Source organism: Elephas maximus, chromosome 7, assembly GCF_024166365.1.
Source record: "Elephas maximus indicus isolate mEleMax1 chromosome 7, mEleMax1 primary haplotype, whole genome shotgun sequence".
Taxonomy (NCBI): Eukaryota; Metazoa; Chordata; class Mammalia; order Proboscidea; family Elephantidae; genus Elephas; species Elephas maximus.
This window is the reverse complement of record NC_064825.1, coordinates 110618975-110631573: the sequence shown is the minus strand read 5'-3', so window position 1 is coordinate 110631573 and position 12599 is coordinate 110618975. Positions and strand designations below refer to the sequence as shown.

At 39.8% G+C, this 12599-nt stretch overlaps 1 protein-coding gene across 1 annotated transcript in view; it reads right to left on the bottom strand.

Moving 5' to 3' along the window:
* Nucleotides 1-1293: 1293 nt before the first annotated feature.
* The window catches only part of LOC126080342 (olfactory receptor 10AG1-like), a 38951-nt gene continuing 27645 nt past the window's right edge, over nucleotides 1294-12599 (bottom strand). The window contains exon 2 of the mRNA XM_049891592.1: nucleotides 1294-2357. Within this exon, the coding sequence (XP_049747549.1) occupies nucleotides 1294-2357 (1064 nt within the window). The remainder of the gene's footprint in view (nucleotides 2358-12599) is intronic.

Here is a 12599-nt window from a genome sequence, read left to right as displayed (position 1 = left end):
TGTGTAAATTTAATTAATAGTCATATTAACTGGTCTTCCTAGTAGGCGTATGGATATTATCCTATCACTGACAGTGTTGTACTTCAGGATAGATCTTGAAACATTCTCTTTGACAATGAATGCAACACCATTCCTCTTCGAGTTGTCATTCCCAGCATAGTAGGCTATATGATTGTCCAATTCAAAATGGCCAGTACCAGTCCATTTCAGCTCATTAATGCCTAGAATATTGATGTTTATGTGTTCCATTTCATTTATGACGATTTCCAATTTTCCTAGAGTCATACTTCATACATTCCAGGTTTCGATTATTAATGGATGTTTGCAGCTGTTTCTTCTCATTTTGAGTCGTGCCACATCAGCAAATGAAGGTCCCAAAAGCTTTACTCCATCCATGTCATTAAGGTCGACTCTACTTTGAGGAGGCAGCTCTTCCCCAGTCTTCTATTCAGTGCTTTCCAACCGGGGGGCTTATCTTCCAGCAGTATATCAGACAATGTTCTGCTGCTATTCATAAGGTTTTCACTGGCTAATGATTTTCAGAAGTAGACTGCCGGGTCCTTCTTCCTAGTCTGTCTTAGTCTGGAAGCTCAGCTGAAACCTGTCCTCCATGGGTGACCCTGCAGGTATCTGAATACCAGTGGCATAGCTTCCAGCATCACAGCAACACAGAAGCCCCCACAGTATGACAAACTGACAGACACGTGTATATATGCTGATACATACGTTACTTATATAATTTGAACAGAAAGCTCTGACAACATTACAAGTGATTTTTAACTTGAAAATAACTGTCACTGTATGGAAATGCAAGATGTCTTAGTAATACAGTGCCACTATACCAAAAATACCACAAGTGTATAGCTTAACAAAGTGAAACTTATTCTCACAGTCTAAGAGGTACAAGTTCAAATTCAGGGTGACAGCTCAAGAAAGCTTTCTCTTTCTATTGTCTCTGGAGAAAGTCCTTGTCAACAATCTTCCCCTGGTCTAATTGTTTCTCCGTGCAGAGACCCAGGTCCAAAGGTAGCACTCCCCTCCTGATTCTTCATTCTTGGTGATAGGAGTTCCCCCAGTCTCTCTGCTCACTTGTCTCTTTTATTTCAAAAGAGATTGAATGAACAATCACACAACACTGGGAATCATGGCCTAGCCAAGTTGGCTCACATGTTTGGGGAAACAATCCAATCTATATCACAAGGAATAGTTAAAATTATACATCTATTGAAATTGAATTAAAAATATGTAAGAAAGCAATTCTTATACATTTAACTGTTTCTTTAACGAAGTGAATTATTTACATAGCAATTTTCTTAGTGCCATTATGACATCTTTGTTCCTTAGACTATATATTATGGGATTAAACATAGGAGTTAGGATAGTGTAGAAAAGAGAAAGCACTTTGTCAGTTCCCTCTGAATGTCTGGTATTGGGTCTTAAGTATGTAATAATGGCTGATCCAAAGAATAATGCCACAACCATAAGATGAGAAAAGCAGGTAGAGAAGGCTTTGGCTCGACTTGAGGCTGATGGCAACTTCAGGATGATGGAGATGATTTTACTGTAGGAGCCAAGTACGAGCAGGAATGGAACCATGCCAAATAACACAGCAACTGTGTAGACCAACATCTCATTTACAAATATGTCCCCACAAGCTAGCTTGAGCATTGGGAAAATATCACAGAAGAAATGGTTGATTAGGTTAGATCCACAAAAAGGCAGAGAGAAAATCTGACATGTCTGCCCTATCTGAACTGGGATTCCAATGGTCCAGGCGCAAGTCACCAACTGGATACAGACCCTGTGGTTCATGGCTACAGGATACTGAAGAGGGTTGCAAAGGGCTACATAGCAGTCATAGGCCATCACTGCCAGGAGCAAACACTCTGTGACTGCAAACACAAAGACAAAGCACATCTGTGTAGCACAGGCAACCAAGGAAATTCTTCTTCTCTGGGTCCCAAGATTCATCAGCAATCTGGGGAGAGTAGTTGATACATAGCAGATTTCCAAGAAGGAAAAATTTGCCAGGAAAAAATACATAGGGCTCTGGAGAGCAGGATCCATTTTTGTTATCAGAAATATGGTGCCATTGCTCATCAGGATAATGATATAGATGATTAAAAACAATCCAAAAAGAAACCACTGGAGATGGGGCATGTCAGCAAAGCCCAAGAGAACAAATTCAATCAATTCAGTTAGATTTTCTCCTGGTGGTTTTTCTTGATGACTCATCTGTGGAAAAGGGAAATTTACATGTGCATTTTTCTTTACCTTCTTATATCTCTTTGTCTCTTCTGTTAATTGTATTGAGGTGTCCTCCGGGTTGGATTTTATGACTACTACAATTGTTTGCACTTTAAGAATGATACTATTTATTTATGTCCCACATCTTCCTGTTAAATCAGAGTAAATAGTCCCTTCACATTTATTTTAAGATCATTTCACTCCACTTTCAGAGCACAGCCCAGGATAGATCAAGCTATACCTGACTCAGCAAAGGCAGTGGGACAATTGGGAACTGGTGGAGATTGAAACTCAGCTTTTACATCTAGCCCCACTTTAAATTAATTTCACATCTTGACAATCCTATTGTACTTCCCTATGCATTTTTTCAGTCGTTTTCTCAAACACTATACCATAAACTGTCTTCCGACATACTTTTTCAACTGTCTATTCCAACACTTTATTCTCCTATCACTTGATGATTTTAAGCATATAGGTTCATATTACACTGTTCATAGTAGGTAGTTTAGAAAGAAAATTGAAGGAATATCTCATTTTACATGGAAGAATAAAACAAATATCTTTTGGTAGGATATGAAGTGGGTAAGATAAGAGGATTTAATTCAGGGTAATTGGCCTATGTACATTGATTCATATACAAACAATAAATTGTAGTCATCTTGGAAAAACTGGGATAGTGTGGGGGGTATTTTTACCAATGTGTGTGTGTATGGGTCAGAGGAAGGAAAAATATTAGCTGATATGTTACACTCACTGGGGTGCATATGCCCATCTTTATTTTTGTTGTTCCTCAAAAAGCAACACTTCAGATAAATGTTTCTAAACTCACTTTTCCTTAGCTATAAGGGTATTGAGACTCATTAAGTGTGAATAACTTGACCAATTGCACATAGGATTTGTGAGTGCAAGTCAGTATCTATTTTCCTTTTTTAATGGACTTGAGTTTGACTCCTATCTCCATGATTTGCAGGCATACCTCGTTTTATTGTACTTTGCTTTATGACCCTTTGTGGATACTGCATTTTTTTTTACAAACTGAAAGCGTGTAACAACCCTGCATCCAGCAACACTAGCTGTGCGATTTTTCCAACAGCATGTGCTCTCTTTGTGCCTCTGTGTCATATTTGGGTATATCTCGCATTATTTCAATTTTTTTTTTTGTGATTTTAGATCTGTTACGGTGATCAGTGATCTTCGATGTTACTATGGTAATAGGTTTGGGGTAACAAACTGCACCCATACAAGACAGTGAATTTCATCATGTGTTCTGACTGTTCCGCCAACCCTCCATTCTCCCATCTGTCTCCCTCTCCTCAGGCCTCCCTATTCCCTGAGACATGACAATATTGAAATTAAGCCTATTAATAATGTTACAATGGCCTCTAAGTGTTCAAGTGAAAGGAAGACTCACAGGTCTCTTACTTTAAATCAAAAGTTAGAAATTATTAAGTTAATAAGGAAGGTATGTTGAAATCTGAGAAAGAACTAAAGCTAGGCGTCTAGCACCAGTTAGCCATGTTGTGAATGCTAAGGAAAAGTTGCAGAAGGAAATTAAAAATTTCTACTCCAGTGTACTCATGAACAATGAGAAAGTGAAATAGGCATATATTGCTGATAAGGAGGATATTTTAGTGGCCTGAATAGAAGATCAAACCACCCACAACATTACCTTAAGCCAAAGCCTAATCCAGAGACAGGCCGTAATTCTTTAAATTCTGTGAAGGCTGAGAGTGATGAGAAAGCTGCTGAAGAAAATTTTCAAGCTAGCAAAGGTTGGCTAACGAGGTTTAAGGAAAGAAGCCATCTCTGTAACATAAAAATACAAGATGAAACAGCAAATGCTGATGTAGAAACTGCAGCAAGTTATCCGGAAGATAACTGATGAAGGCGGCTACACTAAACAACAGATTTTCCATGGAGACAAAACAGCCTTATGTTGGAAGATGATGCCAGTCAGGCTTTCATAGCTAGAGAGAAATTAATGCCTGGCTTTTTTTTTTTTTTTTTTTGACGATTCAAAGGATGGACTAAGTCTCTTGGGAGGTTATAACGCAGCTGCTGACTTTAGGTTGATTTGCCATTCCAAAAATCCTAGAGCCCTTTAAAATTATGCTAAATCTACTTTCCTGTGCTCTATAAATGGAACAACAAAGCCTGATGACAGCACATCTGTTTACAACATGGCTCACTGAATATTTTAAGACTACTGTTATAGACCTGTTGCTCAGAAAAAAAAAGGGTCCTTTCAAAATTGTACTGCTCTGGAGGGGGTGGAGCCAAGATGGAGGACTAGGCAGATGCTACTTCGGATCCCTCTTACAACAAAGACACGGAAAAACAAGTGAATCGATCACATACATAACAATCTACGAACCCTGAACAACAAACACAGATTTAGAGACGGAGAACGAACTAATACGGGGAAGCAGTGATTGTTTCCAGAGCCTGGAGCCAGCGTACCAGTCAGGTACGGCACAAGCACAGAGAGCTGCTCCACCCCCCTGAACTAACCCCGGGAGGGGGACTAGCCGGTTCCACGGGCGGGCGGCATGGGACGCAGCCGGTAGGAAAAGTCCCCGGGAGGCAGTGACAGGTCTTGGAGCAGAAAGAGCAGCGTCCGAGCCGGGGAACCGTCCCACAGGGATTTGGACTGGACGCAGGTACGGCATAAACACGGAGAGTTGCTCCACCCCCCTGAACTAACCCGGGGAAGGGGCCCAGCCGGGTCGCGCGGGCGGCGTGGGACGCAGCCGGTAGGAGAAGTCCCCGGGAGGCAGCGACTGGTATTGGAGCGGGGAGAACAGCGTCCCAGCCGGGACACTCGGTCACGGCACAAGTGCGGGGAGCAGCTCCACCCATCTGAACTAACCCCGGGAGGGGGCCCACCTGGTTTGCGGAGGCGGCACGGCCACGTGGCTGGAGGGACGAGAAGTCCCCAGGAGGCAGCTACTGATTTTGGAGTCGAGAGTGCACCGTCCCAGTAGGGGAGCCTTGATGCTGGGCGTGGGGCTGGAAGCGGAGGATCTGACCGTGACTCCAGCGGGCCAGACCCCCCGGCGGCAATCTCCACACAGCCAGCACACATAGGCGACGCGCCCGCAGGAATCTCAGATATAATAGTCATTCCAAGCAAGACAAGCAACTCTGGCTATATTCTGAGGTGCTACTCTCCTATCTCTCTGTTCCCTCCCCCACCCTCTCCAGGTGGCTTCATTAACATCTGAATAGCCTGAGCCAGAGGGAGAACTCTGATAGGGACCTGACTGCATTTTTTTTTTAGCGGATTTTCTGGAAAAACTAGTTTCCCAGTGATGGCTCAGAGACAACAATCCATATCAAACCACTTAAAGAAGCAGACCATGACAGCTTCTCCAACCCCCCCAAACAAAAGAATCAAAATCTTTCCCAAATGAACATACAATCTTGGAATTATCAGATACAGAATATAAAAAACTAATTACAGAATGCTTAATGATATCACAAATGAAATTAGGATAACTGCAGAAAAAGCCAAGGAACACACTGATAAAACTGTTGAAGAACTCAAAAAGATTATTCAAGAACATACTGGAAAAATTAATAAGTTGCAAGAATCCATAGAGAGACAACATGTAGAAATCCAAAAGACTAACAATAAAATAACAGAATTAGACAATGCACTAGGAAGTCAGAGGAGCAGACTCGAGCAATTAGAATGCAGACTGGGACATCTGGAGGACCAGGGAATCAACACCAACATAGCTGAAAAAAAATCAGATAAAAGAATTAAAAAAAAATGAAGAAACCCTAAGAATCATGTGGGACTCTATCAAGAAGGATAACCTGCGGGTGATTGGAGTCCCAGAACAGGGAGGGGGGACAGAAAACACAGAGAAAATAGTTGAAGAACTCCTGACACAAAACTTCCCTGACATCATGAAAGACGAAAGGATATCTATCCAAGATGCTCATCGAACCCCATTTAAGACTGATACAAAAAGAAAAACACCAAGACATATTATCATCAAACTCACCAAAACCAAAGATAAACAGAAAATTTTAAAAGCAGCCGGGAGAAAAGAAAGGTTTCCTTCAAGGGAGAATCAATAAGAATATGTTCTGACTACTCAGCAGAAACCATGCAGGCAAGAAGGGAATGGGACGACATATACAGAACACTGAAGGAGAAAAACTGCCAGCCAAGGATGATATATCCAGCAAAACTCTCTCTGAAATATGAAGGCGAAATTAAGATATTTACAGACAAACACAAGTTTAGAGAATTTGCAAAAACCAAACCAAAGCTACAAGAAATACTAAAGGATATTGTTTGGTCAGAGAACCAATAATATCAGATATCAGCACAACACAAGGTCACAAAACAGAACGTCCCGATATCAACTCAATAGGGAAAGCACAAAAACAAACAAATTAAGATTAATTAAAAAAAAAAAAATACACATAACAGGGAATCATGGAAGTCAATAGGTAAAAGATCACAATAATCCAAAAGAGGGACTAAATACAGGAGGCATTGAACTGCTATATGGAGAGTGATACAAGGCGATATAGAACAATACAAGTTAGGTTTTTACTTAGAAAAATAGGGGTAAATAATAACCACAAAAAGGTATAACAACTCTATAACTCAAGATAAAAACCAAGAAAAACGTAACGACTCAACTAACATAAAGTCAAGCACTATGAAAATGAGGATCTCACAATTTACTAAGAAAAACGCCTCAGCACAAAAAAGTATGTGGAAAAATGAAATTGTCAACAACACACATAAAAAGGCATCAAAATGACAGCACTAAAAACTTATTTATCTATAATTACCCTGAATGTAAATGGACTAAATGCACCAATAAAGAGACAGAGAGTCACAGACTGGATAAAGAAACACGATCCATCTATATGCTGCCTACAAGAGACACACCTTAGACTTAGAGACACAAACAAACTAAAACTCAAAGGATGGAAAAAAGTATATCAAGGAAACAATAAGCAAAAAAGAAGAGGAGTAGCAATATTAATTTCTGACAAAATAGACTTTAGACTTAAATCCACCACAAAGGATAAAGAAGGACACTATATAATGATAAAAGGGACAATTGATTAGGAAGACATAACCGTATTAAATATTTATGCACCCAATGACAGGGCTGCAAGATACATAAATCAAATTTTAACAGAATTGAAAAGCGAGATAGATACCTCCACAATTATAGTAGGATACTTCAACACACCACTTTCAGAGAAGGACAGGACATCCAGTAAGAAGCTCAACAGAGACACGGAAGATCTAATTACAACAATCAACCAACTTGACCTCACTGACTTATACAGAACTCTCCACCCAAGTGCTACAAAATATACTTTTTTTTCTAGCGCACATGGAACATTCTCTAGAATAGACCACATATTAGGTCATAAAACAAACCTTTGCAGAGTCCAAAACATCGAAATATTACAAAGCATCTTCTCAGACCACAAGGCAATAAAACTAGAGATCAATAACAGAAAAACTAGGGAAAAGAAATCAAATACTTGGAAAATGAACAATACCATCCTGAAAAAAGACTGGGTTATAGAAGACATCAAGGAGGGAATAAGGAAATTCATAGAAAGCAACGAGAATGAAAATACTTCCTATCAAAACCTCTGGGACACAGCAAAAGCAGTGCTCAGAGGCCAATTTATATCAATAAATGCACACATACAAAAAGAAGAAAGAGCCAAAAGCAGAGAACTGTCCCTACAACTTGAACAAATAGAAACTGAGCAACAAAAGAATCCATCAGGCACCAGAAGAAAACAAATAATAAAAATTAGAGCTGAACTAAATGAATTAGAGAACAGAAACACAATTGAAAGAATTAACAAAGCCAAAAGCTGGTTCTTTGAAAAAATTAACAAAATTGATAAACCATTGGCTAGACTGACTAAAGAAATACAGGAGAGGATACAAATAACCCGAATAAGAAATGAGAAGGACCACATCGCAACAGAACCAAATGAAATTAAAAGAATCATTTCAGATTATTATGAAAAATTGTACTCTAACAAATTTGAAAACCTAGAAGAAATGGATGAATTCCTGGAAAAACACTACCTACCTAAACTAACACATTCAGAAGTAGAACAACTAAATAGACCCATAACAAAAAAAGTGATTGAAACGGTAATCAAAAAACTCCCAACAAAAAAAAGCCCTGGCCCGGACGGCTTCACTGCAGAGTTCTACCAAACTTTCAGAGAAGAGTTAACACCACTACTACTAAAGGTATTCCAAAGCATAGAAAATGACGGAATACTACCCAACTCATTCTATGAAGCCACCATCTCCCTGATACCAAAACCAGGTAAAGACATTACAAAAAAAGAAAATTATAGACCTATATCCCTCATGAACATTGATGCAAAAATCCTCAACAAAATTCTAGCCAATAGAATCCAACAACATATCAAAAAAATAATTCACCATGATCAAGTGGGATTTATACCAGGTATGCAAGGCTGGTTTAATATCAGAAAAAACATTAATGTAATCCATCACATAAATAAAACAAAAGACAAAAACCACATGATCTTATCAATTGATGCAGAAAAGGCATTTGACAAAGTCCAACACCCATTCATGATAAAAACTTTTACCAAAATAGGAATTGAAGGAAAATTCCTCAACCTAATAAAGGGCATCTATGCAAAGCCAACAGCCAATGTCACTCTAAATGGAGAGAACCTGAAAGCATTTCCCTTGAGAACGGGAACCAGACAAGGATGCCCTTCATCACCGCTCTTATTCAACATCGTGTTGGAAGTCTTAGCCAGGGCAATTAGGCTAGACAAAGAAATAAAAGGTATCCGGATTGGCAAGGAAGAAGTAAAGTTATCACTACTTGCAGATGACATGATTATATACACAGAAACCCTAAGGAATCCTCCAGAAAACTACTGAAACTAATAGAAGAGTTTGGCAGAGTCTCAGGTTATAAAATAAACATACAAAAATCACTTGGATTCCTCTACATCAACAAAAAGAACACCGAAGAGGAAATAACCAAATCAATACCATTCACAGTAGCCCCCAAGAAGATAAGATACTTAGGAATAAATCTTACCAAGGATGTAAAAGACCTATACAAAGAAAACTACAAAGCTCTACTACAAGAAATTCAAAAGGACATACTTAAGTGGAAAAACATACCCTGCTCATGGATAGGAAGACTTAACATAGTAAAAATGTCTATTCTACCAAAAGCCATCTATACATTTAACGCACTTCCGATCCAAATTCCAATGTCATATTTTAAGGGGATAGAGAAACAAATCACCAATTTCATATGGAAGGGAAAGAAGCCCCGGATAAGCAAAGCACTACTGAAAAAGAAGAAGAAAGTGGGAGGCCTCACCTTACCTGACTTCAGAACCTGTTATACAGACACAGTAGTCAAAACAGCCTGGTATTGGTACAACAACAGACACATAGACCAATGGAACAGAATTGAGAACCCAGACATAGATCCATCCACGTATGAGCAGCTGATATTTGACAAAGGACCAGTGTCAATTAACTGGGGAAAAGATAGCCTTTTTAACAAATGGTGCTGGCATAACTGGATATCCATTTGCAAAAAAATGAAACAGGACCCATACCTCACACCATGCACAAAAACTAACTCCAAGTGGATCAAAGACATAAACATAAAGACTAAAACGATAAACATCATGGAAGAAAAAATTGGGACAACCCTAAGAGCCCTAATACAAGGCATAAACAGAATACAAAACATTACCAAAAATGATGAAGAGAAACACGATAACTGGGAGCTCCTAAAAATCAAACACCAATGCTCATCTAAAGACTTCTCCAAAAGAGTAAAAAGACCACCTACAGACTGGGAAAGAATTTTCAGCTATGACATCTCCGACCAGAGCCTGATCTCTAAAATCTACATGATTCTGTCAAAACTCAACCACAAAAAGACAAACAACCCAATCAAGAAGTGGGCAAAGGATATGAACACACATTTCACTAAAGAAGATATTCAGGCAGCCAACAGATACATGAGAAAATGCTCTCGATCATTAGCCACTAGAGAAATGCAAATTAAAACTACGATGAGATTCCATCTCACACCAGCAAGGCTGGCATTAATCCAAAAAACACAAAATAATAAATGTTGGAGAGGCTGCGGAGAGATTGGAACTCTCATACACTGCTGGTGGGAATGTAAAATGGTACAACCACTTTGGAAATCCATCTGGCGTTATCTTAAACAGTTAGAAATAGAACTACCATACAACCCAGAAATCCCACTCCTAGGAATATACCCTAGAGATACAAGAGCCTTCATACAAACAGATATATGCACACCCATGTTTATTGCAGCTCCGTTTACAATAGCAAAAAGTTGGAAGCAACCAAGGTGTCCATCAACGGATGAATGGGTAATAAATTGTGGTATATTCACACAATGGAATACTACTCATCGATAAAGAACAGTGACGAATCTCTGAAACATTTCATAACATGGAGGAACCTGGAAGGCATTATGCTGAGCGAAATGAGTCAGAGGCAAAAGGACAAATATTGTATAAGACCACTATTAGAAGATCTTGAGAAATAGTAAACCTGAGAAGAACACATACTTTTGTGGTTACGAGGTGGGGAGGGAGGGAGGGTGGGAGAGGGTTTTTTATTGATTAATCAGTAGATAAGAACTGCTTTAGGTGAAGGGAAAGACAACACTCAATACACGGAAGGTCAGCTCAATTGGACTGGACCAAAAGCAAAGAAGTTTCTGGGATAAAATGAATGCTTCAAAGGTCAGCGGAGCAAGTGCGGGGGTCTGGGGAACATGGTTTGCGGGGACTTCTAAGTCAATTGGCAAAACAATTCTATTATGAAATTATTCTGCATCCCACTTTGAAATGTGGCGTCTGGGGTCTTAAATGCTAACAAGCGGCCATCTAAGATGCATCAATTGGTCTCAACCCACCTGGAGCAAAGGAAAATGAAGAACACCAAGGCCACACGACAACTAAGAGCTCAAGAGACAGAAAGGGCCACACGAACCAGAGACCTACATCATCCTGAGACCAGAAGAACTAGTTGGTGCCCGGCCACAATCGATGACTGCCCTGACAGGGAGCACAGCAGAGGACCCCTGAGGGAGCAGGAGATCAGTGGGATACAGACCCCAAATTCTCATAAAAAGACCAAACTTAATGGTCTGACTGAGACTGGAGGAATCCCAGTGGCCATGCTCCCCAGACCTTCAGTTGACACAGGACAGGAACCATCCCCGAAGACAACTCATCAGAAATGAAAGGGACTGGTCAGCGGGTGGGAGAGAGACGCTGATGAAGAGTGAGCTAATTATATCAGGTGGACACTTGAGATTGTGTTGGCAACTCTTGTCTGGAGGGACGATGGGAGGTTAGAGAGAGAGGGAAGCCGGCAAAATTGTCAAGAAAGGAGAGACTGAAAGGACTGACTCAAGAGGGGGAGAGCAAGTGGGAGTAGGGAGTGAGATGTATGTAAACTTATATGTGACAGACTGATTGGATTTGTAAACGTTCACTTGAAGCTTAATAAAAGTTATCTAAAAAAAAAAAAAAAATTGTACTGCTCTTTGACAAGGCATCTGGCCACCCAAGAGCTCTAATGGAGATGTACAAGGGGATTAATGTTTTTGTGCTAGCTAGCACAACATCCATTCTGCAGCCCATGGATCAAGGAGTAATTTCAACTTTAAAGTCTTAGTATTTAAGAAACAGATTTTGTAAGGCTAAAGCTGTCATAGACAGTGATTCCTCTGATGAATCTAGGCAAAGTAAATTGAAAATCTTCCAGAAAGGATTCACCATTCTAGAAGCTGTTAGCAACATTGGTGATTCATGGGAGGAGGTCAAAATATCAACATTTGGAAGAAGTCAATTCCAACCCTCATGGATGGCTTTGAGTGTTTCAAGACTTCAGTGGAGCAAGTAACTGCAGATGTGGTGGAAATAGCAATAGAACTAGAATTAGAAGTGGACCTTGAAGATGTGGCTGTATTGCTGCAATCTCATGATAAAACTTTAATGGATGAGGAGTCACTTCTTAGGGGTGAATTAAGAATGTGGTTTCTTGAGATGGAATCTACTCTTGGTGAAGATGCTGTGAACGTTGTTAAAACGGCCACAAGAGATTTAGAATATTACATAAACTTAGGTGATAAAGCAGCACCAGGATTTGAGAGGATTGACTCCAATTTTGAAATAATTTCTACTGTGGGTAAAAGGTTATCAAACAGCATTGCAGGCTACAGAAAAAATCTTTTGTGAAAGGAAGAGTCAGTTGACGTGGCAAGCTTCACTGTTGT